General features: G+C 37.5%; 1 protein-coding gene and 1 long non-coding RNA gene across 16 annotated transcripts in view; one reads left to right on the plus strand and one right to left on the minus strand.

The window, feature by feature from the left end:
* The window catches only part of LOC138917494 (uncharacterized), a 31270-nt gene extending 19894 nt beyond the window's left edge, over nt 1-11376 (plus strand). For 10 of the 11 annotated variants that reach the window (XR_011425604.1, XR_011425608.1, XR_011425612.1 and 7 more), the window contains 3 exons: nt 3654-3737; nt 5507-5685; nt 7891-11376. This is a non-coding gene — a long non-coding RNA (uncharacterized lncRNA). The remainder of the gene's footprint in view (nt 1-3653; nt 3738-5506; nt 5686-7890) is intronic. The other variant, XR_011425605.1, reaches the window with a different exon arrangement.
* KCNN2 (potassium calcium-activated channel subfamily N member 2) overlaps nt 1-14940 on the minus strand; it is a 406407-nt gene that overhangs the window by 14252 nt on the left and 377215 nt on the right. For all 5 annotated transcript variants that reach the window (XM_070234440.1, XM_023617854.2, XM_070234438.1 and 2 more), the window contains one exon: nt 4970-5080. In XM_070234440.1, coding sequence (XP_070090541.1) covers nt 4970-5080 — 111 coding nt within the window. The remainder of the gene's footprint in view (nt 1-4969; nt 5081-14940) is intronic.

Here is a 14940-nt window from a genome sequence, read left to right on the forward strand (position 1 = left end):
GCCTCTCAACTATGATAAAATGCTGCCACATATGCTTCGGGTGATGCCTCCAGGATGCCCGGGACCAAAGAGGAAGCCTGAGCACCAGGGAGCCGCTTGCTCTCAGCTGCCCCTGCACCAGCGAGGACGCATGTGCTCGGGGTTCCAACCTCTCTCACTAGCTACATGGTTCTTTACACCAGATGCCCGGGGCTGGATGACTGTTGTGGCTGTGCTACAGGGCAAGGCCAAGGGATCCAAACATTTTGTGTTTTAACCCACGGGGCTATGTAGCCAAGCTCAATGTAAAAGCTAAGAGACACACAAGAAACAAAATTATATAACTGCATAATAGTGTTCTATTATGAATCTTATTGAGAATTCCTACCAGGATTGCAAACACCCACAGTGGACATTAATACGTATAATTATCCTTCATGGTACATCTACCTGCTTTAAAAATTATGTCTGCATTCTAGAATTGCTCATTTTCAAGTTTCTTTCCAAAATGAAAGTATTCAGAGAGCCAAACTCCAAGATTCCCTCTTGGTTCAGACCTGAATGAATGGTAATAATACTTCCAAAAGATACAGCATGGTAAACACAGTGCCTCTGTAAGGTGATAAACTGCAAATCTATCAATCAGAGCTGGTCCTGTGTTACTAAGCCCGGTGACAAGTTATTGCTATCATGCTTTCATTCTGAAATCATTAGATTATTCCGGGTACGTGGAGCTATGGACCATTTCTCCATTTCTGAATTGCAGAGTGTCATGTAGACTTTTGGAATTATATAGAACAATCTCCCTTAATGCTGGGCACAATCACGTGTTCTACTCTCAAACAGAATTTTATGTGGTTAATATTGTCAAACAGAGATTAGTTTTCTGTATAAAATTGTTCCTCTGAAAATTTGCACGTGGTGAATAATTTTTCAAGGAAATCGTTCAATTCACTTAAGACGCACAATGGAAGGCTTGGAAGGATTTTTCTAGAAAAATAATTTGATATTCACACTGCTTTTTCTTTAGAGTCATATTCAGATTTCAGAATGTCTTGTGACCATTACCCCTGTCGAGCATCAGAAAAAATGATTTCTTCTATGTCGTGTTTCAGGGGATAGCTGTATTTTTCTCTAGCAATAAATAGCACTCTTGAATTTGTTTTTTGTTTTTTGAGGAAGATTAGCCCTGAGCTAACATCTGCCACCAATCCTCCTCTTTTTGCTGAGGAAGACTGGCCTTGAGCTAACATCCATGCCCATCTTCCTCTACTTTATACGTGGGACGCCTACCACAGCATGGCTTTTGCCAAATGGTGCCATGTCCGCACCCGGGATCTGAACCATCGAACCCCGGGCCACCAAAGCGGAACATGTGAACTTAACTGCTGTGTCACTGGCCTGGCCCCATTTAATTTGTATTTTTAATCTCTCATCCTAGTAACCTTGTATGGTGTTTAGATCCTTGTTTACTCTTGGCTATTCTCTAGAAATCATTCATGAATGATCATTCAGTATTTTAGAATTTTTGTTTAAAAAGTTAAAATTATAGGGGCTGGCCCCGTGGCCGAGTGGTTAAGTTCACGCGCTCCGCTGCAGGCGGCCCAGTGTTTCGTTGGTTCGAATCCTGGGCGCGGACATGGCACTGCTCATCAGACCACGCTGAGGCAGCGTCCCACATACCACAACTAGAAGAACCCACAACGAAGAATATACAACTATGTACCAGGGGGCTTTGGGGAGAAAAAGGAAATAATAAAATCTTTAAAAAAAAAAAAAAAGTTAAAATTATAAATGGACCCAGTAAGAAATTTCATAAATAACCAAATGGAAACAAGTTCCAAGTAAATGCCACTCATTAAGTTGATGACTTTGTATAAAATAATGCAGAGAGGACTATAAAAGAGGTATTATTTTCAAATATGGTATTGCCTAGAATAATAGAATGAGTCTCATAAACCAGAAATTTACATTTGATTCTAATGCCATTTTATCATTTGTACCTGTACATAGCAACATCTTGCCTGTAAAAAAATCAATCTTTCAGCAAGCCTGCTGGAGTGTCTTTCTCAGATCTATAAGAGACTCTGGTCCCAAGAAATACTGCAAAGTAGCTACACTTTTAAGAAGTAGTAATGAGATGATAGAATTAATAAAGCATCATAAGCATCATGCAGAATGTAAAATTTGAAACTAGAACAGTACTTCTTACCGACAAAGCTTTCTACAAACAATCTGACTCATATTGCACCATTATTTATAGAGTGTTTATCTAAAGTGTACAAGAACTTACAACAGAAAAGCTGCAACATCAGAAAATTGGATCAGTTTGGGAAAATGAGTCCCATTCAAGAAAACCAAAGAAAGGTCATCTACATCTTAGATCTAGGTCCTGGATCCATAGTCCTCTAAATGGGGCCTGGGCTGGGCTTTAGGGGGCTCATGAGCAACATGAGCAAGAGCATAGTGCATTCTTCTGCCAAGCAGTAAAGGACAGAGCTTTCATCCAATTTGCCCAAGGAATAGTACTATAAAAGCTTAAAAGTCTCTGAATCCTGGAGTATTATATTTCAGTTCTTTATTCTCAGCATTTAACATAGAACCCTGACTGTATTAGGTACACAGTATATTTTTGTTAAATGAACACATATTATTCCCAGGAAGAAGGCAATTATAGTAAATTAAGTATACTCAAAGAGTATCTGTTAAGAGGAATTGTCCCAGCCTCCAAATTCTTGGAGAATAACAAGCTAAAGTAGTGGTTCTCACTGTGGGTGATTTTGTCCCCATAGGGGACATTTGGCAAGGTCTAGAGGCATTTTTGGTGTGGGGAGTGCTACTGGGGTCTAGTGAGCAGAGGCCAAGGATGCTGCTAAACATCCTATAAGGCACAAGAAAGTCCCACATGACAAAGAATTATCCAGCCAAATAGGTCAATAGTGCTGAGATTGAGAGACCCTGAACTAAAGTAACTAAACTCTAAAACCAACCCGGAATGTCTTGCAAACAAAACTGGGAGACCTCTGAGAATCTCACAAAAATCCTCATCACAAGCAGTATTTAGGAATGTTACACCAGATTTTTACATCAAAGCCCTAGTCTTTTCTAACTTTAAAGAAATATCCTTCTTAAAATAAATCTATATATCTGCTTGTGAAATATGGGGGACTCTGCCCAAACATGCTAACTTGGTTTTCTTCTTTGTGATCCTGTCACAATTTTTTTTTACTGTTGAAAAGACCTACACACACACACACACACACACACACACACACACACACACACACATATATATATATGGGCTATATGGTGTCTTAAAAGTATTTTTCTGCCTAATATCTTAAGTGTGGCATTAACTTAATTGCTGTGAAAATTATAATGTGTAATCCTCAGGATGAAATTATTTGGATTATACAAGGGGCTTGATGGAAGGGTTCTTTTCATATTGTACAACTTCTGACTCTTAGACACAAATTGTCTAGTACAGAACTCATCCAAACAAGCCCTCGATGAGACACACACCACACCTGCTACCAGTTTGGATTAGATGTGGACAGCGATCTAATGGGCATGTATTTTCATTTCCTAATGTATCTTGAAAGTCACAGGAACCCCAGTCCTCCATCCAGCTCCTCACTGACCTCTTTCCCTCCACTCTTTTCTGTAACATTTAGAAATGTTCACAAGTTTGGACAGCGAATTCAGGAGTTGGAAGAAAATGAGAGAAAACTGTGTACAGCAGAAGACATTCCAAAGAGGTAAAAAGCATAGCATCTGCAATTGAGTGGCTCTGATCCTCTAGAATTTATGTGGACCTACTAACTTCAATAGGTCTCACAATAGTGTCTGATCAGTAAGACTTGGAAACATGAATTTAATTGCCTTGCTAATTTCTATTTCATAAATATTATCTGTATAAATAAATATGTGCAATCTAGTGACTGATCTATTAAGAAGTATTTACCAAATTAAACATGATTACTTTTATACATACAGCCAAAATCAAGAGTAAGTAAAAACACTGAAAATTGGAACTCTGCTGGAAATCTCTCTTGATTCTTTTATGGGTAAAGTTACTAAATGACAATGTGTTTTGTCATTTCTATGACAGCCTGATTGGATTCCATTTTGAGGAGTGGTTACATAGCAAGATGACTCTGCTATAAAATAATTTTTAGTTATTTTTGCCCTTGTTGTTTTGATGTCTCAAGTAACTATGAAGAAAGGCTAAAAATTCAGTCTGGCAAAAACCATTTTCCTTTTATAGGGCTTTCCCCCTTGATACAATGACTTTGAGCCAGTTACCTAACCTCTGTATCTTGGCTTCCACATTTGTAAAATGGGTATAATGCTAGCACTTCCCTCATAAAGTTGTTGTGAGGATGAAACAAGTTTACACATGTGACGTGCTTAGAGCAATGGCTGGCACAGAGTGAGTGCTCTGTACATACTGTGAATACCGTTTTCTCCCAGGATGCTAAACCATTTTCAACGTCTCTCTAATGGCCTTGAAATCATAAAACGGGCCTGTCTCTGCCCCTATCTTGGAGTCCTAAAAGTCAATGATTGTTTCTTATTTGTCTTTGTAACTGCAGTCTTCAGAAAATTGAGTAAAATATTTGTTGAATCACCTTCCCATAAAATTTATACATTACACTGACAGTGCGTTCTTTCCTATTCAATCCAATATTGGTCTCTTCTTGTACACTGCAAACTTAAATGTTAAGTAGGCCTATTTACTTAGACTTAGGAAGTCTATTTTTATCTTTGAGTAAATACCAAGGTTGTCCAATTATTTCCTAACTGACTTAAAGTTAGAGAGAGTCTATTCTTAAAATGTGAAAAAATGGATTGATTCCAAGAATGCCTTAACTTTAAACCATGTCATTTTAGCTTCAGAGGTCAAAATAAGAACCATATTGCCCAAAGCTGGGAAAAAAAAAACACCCCACAATAAACTTCCCTTTGAAGATACGGGGTGGTAACTTACTCTTTTAGTCAGCTGGGTATCCATCATGAAGTTGTGCACGTGCTTCTCTGCTTTGGTAAGTTCTAGCTTCCTTGCCACTACAGCTACCACCAGGGCTGTGCAACCAGCACCCTGAAAACCGGGAAAGAAGAGAACCCCAAGGAGTTGTTATTTTTGTTCTCAGTCACATTCAGAAAATGTCTTGCACCAAGTACAAAAGAATCTCGAGATTAAAAAAACTGTAGTATTCAGTGTCTTCAATAAATATTACAGAAATCACATGGTCAACAAGCAAAGCAACCTGCCTTCAGAATGGCATTAAAAATAGTAGTTCACATATTTTAAAAACGAAAACATATTTGAATCAAGCACATTTTAATCATAAGAAATAAATGGTGAAAAAGCAACTTGCTAAATTTTCAGAGACTTCTTAAAAACAGAAAATGAGTTATATACCTATAATAGGAACAAATAATAAATGAGTAAATTAGCACAAATGCATGCAGTAGAAATAAAAATCATTCTCTAGATAATAACATTCCATAATCTTCTCTCAAGATAAGACCAACAGGTCTTCTGGCCAATCAACTGTGATATAGCAGGAATGGACAGAGATGCGTTATCTGAGCACATGCACAACTTCAAACTGTTCTGTGTGCATAATAGAAAGGACCAGAGAAAGATCACGGTGATCTGAATTTGGAAAACAGAGATATGTGAAGTGCCGAAGGTAACAGGTAACCATCCTACTATTCTAGAGGTTTACCAGCACTAAGGGGCCACCTTTGTTTTGAAAAAGTCAACAGGAGTCCTTTTTGAATTATAGGCCACTGTGCAGATTTCTTAGGAAGAGACGTGTGACACTGTGTGGTGCCCTGGAGATTATAGTCCACCTCTTCTGCAATCACGGTGCACCCATTGCAAGTTGTGAGATGTGGGGGTCTTCTTGGCTGAAAGACTAGTGATTATATACAGGGTCAGGCGGCAAGGCTATGCTGCCACAGCCACCTCATTGGCCCTGGGCACAGCTAACATTCTGGTAGGGAAGAGCCCAACTGAGGTGGGAAGTCCAGACTTCCAGACAGACTCTCAACCCTGAGAGGACCACAGAGAGTCGAGACTGTCAAGCTGTCTCAATAGACAGATAACAAAGCATGAACGGCAGGGCACAGGCAGGAGTCCACAGAAGAGGGACACAGAGTGCAACATTACAATACGTGAGGATCTTTCAACAGACTTGAATCTTTCTAAACTAGTTTTTAGTAGCACCCCCTAAAAGTTAGCGAAAAAGGTAAAGTGCTCACCAGATAGCTATATAAGAGCATCTCAAATTCCCATGTGGTAACCTGGTTTTTCTCATTACCAGTAGGTCTAAAAATCACAGAGTTGTAATAGCAACTCTGCACCTTAAAAGTATGTTGGTTCACAACTTAAATATCTAATATTGGGGAATGGTTATATAACTTACAGCATGTCCACAATATATTATGACTCTATTAAAATTTTATTTCTAAAATATTCAAGGACAATATAATGTTTAAATAAGCAAGTTAGAAAATATATACATAATATGCTCCCAATTTTATTTTTTAAAAAGGATGCACACTGGGGAAGAAAAAAACAACTGGAAAGAAATAAGCCCAACTGTGAAAAGAAGTTCTCTCTCAGTGGTTGGAATATCAGTGACATTTTGTTCTTTGTGCTTTTCTGTACAGTGCACATTTTCTACAATGAATACATATTACTTATACAAACACATAATTATACATTTAAAAAGTGACAACAATTTGTGGTTCAAAGAAAATATTACCTATCTACATTTAACCTTAAAAAAAATCAACCTAGGAAAATTATCTTTCTTCATGAGTCATATTTGACTTATGTTTTATTATAATTAATTATAGAATTATTTTTATTTGAATTAATAAATGTAATTTAGCTATTCAGTTATGGACCAAAGAAGGAATTTTTGGGCTCACTGAATGAATTGCTAAAACAAATCTGGCAGAAGGAATGAGTGTGAGGAGAAAAGGAGAAAATAAATATGCTTGCCCTGTCTTGCCACAACCTGAGAACTATGATCATAGAGACATGGCCTCATTAATGAGCTGATATTGTTGAAATACAGTATTTCCAGAGGGTTTGTGTATTCCCTTCCATCTAGCTCTATAAAGAAATCAGTGTCCTCAGAAATGAGGTGATATTGATTCTATGATCAGAGAAAAAGGCCAGGAGGTATTCAGACAATATTTGGTTTAACCCTCTAATTTTAGAGATGAGACAACTACAGCAGAGTAATGAAGCTTGATTAGCAATGATATATTTCCCACACTTTACCTCATCTCATAATACCTTTATCTATGTTAGGACCACACATATTCTTATTTAAGGTCATTTCCATATGTATGATACAATATGAAGCACTGTCTTTCAAAGCAAAACCAGAAATTCAAATTCATCTTATTTTATGTGATTAACTCTTAAAGCAGGAATGTTTAAAAATTGAGTGATATGGTTAATTACCAAAATAAATCAACACTGTTCCTATTTCATAACTGGTGCAACTTTTAAATCAGTAGTTCTTAACTTTGAGTGTGACTAGAATCATTTGGAGAGTTTGTAAAAATCCCAGTGCTGAGAGACCACGTGCCCCACCAACTGAATCCTAATCTCAGGGATAAAACCCAAGCATCAGAATTTTTTAAAGCTCTTCAGGTGATTCCAAGATAGTGTCCCTGCTTTAGATGAAGAAGGATATGGAGGGAATATGGTGAACTCCTAGACTACTTTCTATTTTAAACAAGACAGCTAAAGGTTATCAGAGTCATTTACTTATGAAGACATTCAGGAAATGATAAACAAGGAAAGTAAAGGCAGAGGATAGAGCATACAGGGTCACAAATGTCTGGGCTGTGTGATGGTTATCCTGATATTTTGTGCAGAGTGAAGACAATGGAAGCAAGGTGATTTTAGAGCTGGATACCAATGAAGTTGCAGAATGGCCTTTGGAAGCTTCTACACCTATTTTACTGACTTTCAAACATCAGCCACAGTGTCTAAATAGTTACGGAATGCTGATGAAGGGCTAGCCAGAATCAGTGGAAGGAATCAGTGGCCACCCACAATAGCCATCTGTACCTATCCACTGCATGACAGCATTTGCTTGACAAATACACGATCACCTGTTGCATGATGCTCCCAGCTATTCCTCAATCAGTGATTTATGGGCGATTCAAGGGAGGAAATGGTTCCTGAATAAGCAGAGAATGTAAAAACCTGAGGGGCTTCTACCGCCAGAGAGCGAGCTGTGGGCGGCAGTTGGCGCTAGAAGTTGAATATTGTTCTCCCCTGGCAGGTGGCCACTGCTGAGATCCTTCTGGAAAGAAATCAAAATCCTAACAGGAGTGGAAAATAACTGGTATCAAGAACCTTTAGAAGTCGAATTTTATTTGTGTTTATTCTTGGGCTCTCTTTTTTCCTGCTGCTGGCCCATTTCGTGTTGAGCATTCTCAAGGTCACCAAAAGTCTTGTGCATTAAACTGAGTACCTTTGTTACAAACTGGAGAAGCAAGTGAATCTGACAACTTAGTAATTATTGAAACTACTACGTATATCCCTCATTCCATTATTCTAACTGTACCTTTAAATTGTACCTCAAGAGCCACTTAAAGAATTTAATCTTATGATTGTTAGAATACAGAGTCCTTCACTCCTTATCTGTAGTAAGTCTTATTTTAATTAGAGGAACTATAAGCTTATCCTTCCCTAGGTTCTTAATAAATCATAAGAGGATTTGATATGTATAGAACTGCATTTCAGAATAACTTTCATTTTTTCTAATTTTTAGAGTTATGAAGCTGGCTCATCTCTGAAAGCTTTCTAGGTTTAAGGTAAATTCCTACACCATATTAATGGTTATAGTAATTTAGGTAATGGCATGATGTTATTGTCCACTCAGTGTCTATTTCCAGGACCATTCTCTTTCATAAAGTGAATAAGAATGAAAGTAAATATGCTTTTACAACATTTTCTCCAAAGCGTGTCATCATCACAATGGATGCAGAAACAGTTGGGACTAACATATGTTACTCTCCGAAATTAAGATCCCTGTATGCCTTTAACAAGATGAGTCATAGTCCTCCACCAAAGTCAGAAAATGTTTCCTGGTTTACTTTTCTCCCATTTCATTTACGCTATTAGGAAAAAGCTAAGCAAATCATTAACATGCCACTTCAGGACACTCGGGCAACTAAAAACTAAATGAAGAAAACACAGTATGTTTATGAAGCCAATATATTAAAAGCAAAGGTTTAGGTTTTCCTTGGCTAGTTTATCATCTTTCCTTCTAACAGATTAGATGTTGCAAGAGAGAGAAGAAGAGGGGGGAGAGAGGCCTTGTCCTTAGAAAAGATAACTATTGAAAAGATAAGTAATTACTAATGTTCATTACCCTAAGCCAGATCAAGGTGAACGGACAAATACCAATCAGAGAGCAGAGCTATAGTTGAATGCCAACACCTGGAGAGTCTCAGATGCTGCCAAGTTAAAATGTAGTGCTTTTCTCCCATACAGCACAGATACTGTAAGCCATGGTGGGTCCCTAAACTGTAAAAGAAGTTCAGATATCTCGTTTTCCCCAAGATTATTTATCATGTAATGTTTGAAAAATGCAAAGAAGTGACATATTTTTACTTCAGATGACCTGGTTATGTTGATCCTATAAATACTTCCAAGAATCATTTTGAAAAAAACACTTTGGGATCAACCTTTAATAACTTAAGAATACAAGCCTATGGAAAAGAGAAATTCCTTTAGGAGCACAGTGGGGAAGGGTTTTGATTCTTTTCTTATTAAAAAAGGCACCTGCCAAAGATTCAATATAATAATGAAAATTATGATTTTTTCAGGAAATTCCAGAATACTCACTACCACAGAGAATGTCTCTGCTGAAAAATGCTAATGTTCATGGGCCTGGCCCCAGGGCATAGTGGTTAAGTTAGGTGTGCTCGACTTTGGCGGCCCAGGTTTGTGGGTTCGGATCCTGGGTGCAGACCTACACCACTCGTCAGCCATGCTGTGGCAGCAACAATAGAGGAGGCCTGGCACAGATGTTAGCTCAGGGCGGATCTTCCTCAGCAACAACAATGAAAAAACTGCTAATGTTCAAAAAATTCCAATGTTAAGTTAATTATCCTCCTGCAAGTCTTACTTGGGTCTTACTCACCTCCTGTGGCTCCTAAAAGGTCAAACTTCAGTTTGATAGCCAATTTATTAAACTATCAGTAACTAAAATTTCTCAAAATGGAGTTAATTTGGAAAAAATCATGCTTTTTACCTAAAATACACATAGAACAGCTTTTAGATTGATTAACTTTCATTTTAAAATATCAACTTGTCCTCCAAAAGGAAGGTAAAATGAGTATTTGAAAACATTGCCCATTTTTCTGTCCCTGGGGTTGACTGACTCAATATCTTAGAAAAATAAATAACATTTTTACTGCATTTGCCTGACATAAGTAATTATTCTTTCATTAAAATAAGTAAAACAATCAATTCTGGCAAATAAAATTTTATAAAACACTCCGCCTTAATATTATATCCCTCTGGAATTTTGCAAGATCTCTTCAGGTCATGAAAATAAACAACATTCAAGGTAATTTTGAAGACAAATTCCCTCTATCAAAATGCCCTACCTCTGAGTATCTTCCAATACACGTTGATATTTGCTGATGGGGGGTAGAGGTCAATTTGAATGTCCTCATCCTAAGGAAGATGCGGGGGAAGGTGGGAGTGGTTTTTCAGGTTCGGTGATAAAGCCTGGGCTTGGAAAACCAGAATCTGCTTTAGAGTGATTTGCCTGTGCAGCTCCCTCTTGTGCTTGGTGGTTGGAAAGAAGGAAGTGCTGCATCAAACTGGTCATCAACAGTGAGTCATCCCTGGGTTTCAATCTCCTTATTAGCAACAGCGCCAATGTGAGTGCACGTATTTTAGAGACAGGAAGGGCAGCTCTGCCAACTGAAAGTGCTGAGGGTTTGGAAAAATAAGTGGAATTGTAGAGTCAACGAGTTGGATGCTAGAAGGTCACAACTTCCAACTATACTTGCCGGTACCTGGAAGAAAGCAGCTGTCAGATTTCTGAAGAAATTTTCTTGGGGAGACGTGAGGGTGCACTTAGGGCGCTGGTGGAGAATTTAGTCTTATGACTGAAAACGCCCATCAGCCCCTCCTTTGCTCTGCACAAAATAGAAACTACTGGAAGAATTTAAAGATACACTCTCCTCACTGAGCCTTTATTTGGTGAGATTCAGTGAACATACCAGAAGGAAGCAAAAAACAAACAGAAATGTCTTCAAAATTATTTGATATGAACACCTCATGTCCAATTATGTAAGACATGTAAAAGTATCCTGGAACTTTTTGCTTATTCACACAGACAACACCAAGGAATGAGTTTAGTCTAGTTTCTCAGGATTTCTACTTCTCCTGGCAGCGGGGGAAAATCCTTAAACGCAAAGACAGAAAGTAGCAGGAATATAATCAGACCTTAAGTTTAGCTCTCTTTAATACCAGTCATTCTTTTTATACAAGCTCTGGCTGATTTAGGACTGTGTTTGGAACACCCTCTGACTGGGCTAACAGTGTAGCGTTCCCACCCTTCATGATGAAACTATTGAACTCGGACAACTGCCTGAGTAGCCATGAGACCCTAAATCAAGACTCCTTACCCTGGGGCAAATTCAATGCCGACAGGATTATTATCAAATGTTCTCATCCTAAAATGGTGTAAAAAATTGACTTTCTTTTTTTGTTCCCTGAGTAAAATTTTAAAAATTAACTGGTGTGGTGATTTTTAAATTGTTATGAACTGTGAAATCCCATGCATTGCTTTTGTTTATACAAAAATACTAATGGGACGGAAGAAACCTAAATCACACATATCAGAAGTGGCCTCACTTTTGCTGAGGAATCCATGGTGGACTTTGTCGAACACCAGGGGTTTATAGATCAGCATTAGAGGGCCACTTATCAGATAATAACCTGTGTCCCTAGGAATGGGCAGATATTACTCCATGAAGATAATTAGGCCAAAAAATTCAGTCATCCATACTCTAGATAAAGGGCCAACAAGAGTTGCCATAATTTTACAGAACAAGAAGCAAAAATTACAAATGAATGACCTTCGTTCTAATACAAGAGATACTCTTACCAATGAGGCTGTATTCTAATCTTGAAATAATCATACATATTCATAGGTATGGGAAAATTACATCTTTCAGCATATGTTATATCTATATGTACAGATACGATAACTTTTTAAATGCTAAACAAAACAATTACTTTATTATAAAGTTGGAGATACTGAAGAACTAGCTGGTGCTCACAAAAAGCTAAGATACCATGATCTAACAATGTTGTTTCCCTACCACCTTCAACCAAACAAATAAAGCTATTTAGAATTCATGCCATTGGTTATCATGACATCCACAATAATAAATCCTCAGGTCCTTAGTACCTCCTCAAACAGGAAGGATAAAAGAATAAGGAGAAAGTAATTACAACCTTGATGGTTTTCTCTTGAAGGGTAATGAGTAACTTTGTCTATTAGGCAATCCTATGATGTTATGTTTTTAAAATGATATCCAGGAGAGAGGAAGAGATCTTTGTCTCTGAAGTTCTAATATTAGGTAGATTTTGGTAAAAGGGAAATTTCTACTTGATTTGTTTGATCTATCACAATGGAAGCCCTGTTAAAGCATTTCAATATCCCAGATCCACTTATTTTATTATTTCCGTAATCATCTATGTATAACATTGTAAACACAACCTTAAAAATTATATGCAAAGCTTTGCATGATTGTCCTGGATTCACAATTTATATTTCAGGCCAGGAGAGGCTATTTTTTGATAAACCCATTTAGTTCTCTTACAAATATTCTAGAAAACTCTCCTCACAGTTTAACAATATATTTCTGCCCAGAGCACTGCAGATTAATCTTAATGTCCTTGGCTCCCAAAAATATAACTCATGACACAATTAAGCTATTTAAAAATTTTAAACTAGTTTAATTTTGAGTTTTTACCAAGGAAATGCGAACATTCAAGATGATGCCATGAAATAATTCATGACTTTCATTAGTTGTAGGAAGAAAACACGCAGTGCTAATTTCCTTGTGTGCGCATTTTTGAAATGGGAAAGCTTTATAGGTGTTAGCATTTAGATCAATTGTGTTTTTCTTTAAAGTAAAAAAAAAACCCACATAAAGGTATAAATTCTATCAAAATTTCATAAACACAAGAACAAGAAAATTCAAATATAAAGAGCACAAAGAAACACAGTACTTCAGATATAATACACAAAATGATTCTGGGATGACCCTGTGCTCTCTCAGGAGTGTTGTAAATTGTATTTCTTTTTCACAATTTATTAAAGGCCAGAGGAAGAGGGACATAGAGACGGAGAGATGACTCATGGGAAATCTGACAAGGTGCATTCTACCTAAACACGCATTGCAAAAGTCCAACGGAGAATAGGCAAATCACTGCCTAAACTGAAAACAAGTCATATCTGGCTTAGATAATCCAAAAGTGACAAACTGCTATTTAAATTACTGAAAGCAAAAGAAAACAAAATTTGTCTGACAAAACAGAAACACATTTCATCTTAAGGAAACTAACCTTTTATATGGACTATGAAAAAAATATTTTCTTTTAGGAATCCATATTGTCAGCCAACAGTCTAAGTACTAGTTTCTAAGTAACCTCCATCCATAAACTCTTGCTCCCCAGAAAATTTACATGAAATATAATCCACTCCCAGAAGCTCACCCCCAGCAGACTGCTCTGTGGTCTGACTCCATGAGAATTTGCTTGGCCTGGGCATAGAGATAATCCAACTCTACATAGGATTTCAAATTTCTCTGCATGCAAGTAAATGATTTTTTATCAGGTCAACAAGAGACATCTGTTCCTTATCAGGAAGATGGAATGGAGCTCCTGAGCCCAAGAACAGAGAGACTGTTTCACCAGGAGCTTAGAGGGCAGGAACGATGTCACTATAAATTTCATGGCATATAACACCATTGGGTCCATATAGATTAAACTTGCTTATAAACTCAAGTTTTTTAAAACAAAGTAAGATCACTAGTGAAACCTAAGCAGTAGCAGGAAGTAGTTCAAGCACTAAACAGAAGATTTGTGCTGTCAGATCAGACTTTGAAGGAACTGTTCTTGAGACATTAAGGATGAAGAAAAAAATCGTGGAAAGATAAAAGTAGCACAAGATCCAGACAGAGATAACCTCAAATTTGGCTCTGATCCCATGACAAATGAGCCTGTTTGCATGAACCCTGAGTCATTCCTGATTCAAAAATAAAATGGAGGACATCTTGCCAAACAGGAATACCAAAGAAGTTGTTTCTAAGAGCGTGAGGGGAAAGACTCTGCATTACCAGTTCTGTTTTTATAAATAGCATCATTCGTGTCTCTTGTGGGCTTGTTATGGGCCCTCCAAAAATACACACATGCAAATTTTATTTCCCAAAGCATTATACTATATAATAAAATGCTATCTTTTGAGGAAAAAGGAGGAAGTGATCCAATAGTAAACATAATGGACCATACCAATTGTAATGAAAAAAAAAAAATGTTCACTAAAATTCACAAAACTATATGTTTCCTTTTTCTTTTTCTTTCTTTTTTTTTTTTTGCTAAGGAAGATTAGCCTTGAGCTAACATCTGTTGCCAATCTTCCCCTTTGTTTTTCTTGAGGAAGATTATCCCTGAGCTAACAGCTGCACCAATCTTCCTTCACTTTATATGTGAGTTGCCACCACAGACTAGCTGACCAGTGGTGTAGGTCCATGCCTGGGACGTGAACCCGTGAACCCAGGCTGCCAAAGTGGAGCACACTGAACTTAACCACTATGCCATCGGGCTGGCCCCTATATGTTTCTTTTACAAGCAAATAATATTAGATTATGACCCCTAAAATT

Source organism: Equus caballus, chromosome 14 (genome assembly GCF_041296265.1).
Source record: "Equus caballus isolate H_3958 breed thoroughbred chromosome 14, TB-T2T, whole genome shotgun sequence".
NCBI classification, from domain to species: Eukaryota; Metazoa; Chordata; class Mammalia; order Perissodactyla; family Equidae; genus Equus; species Equus caballus.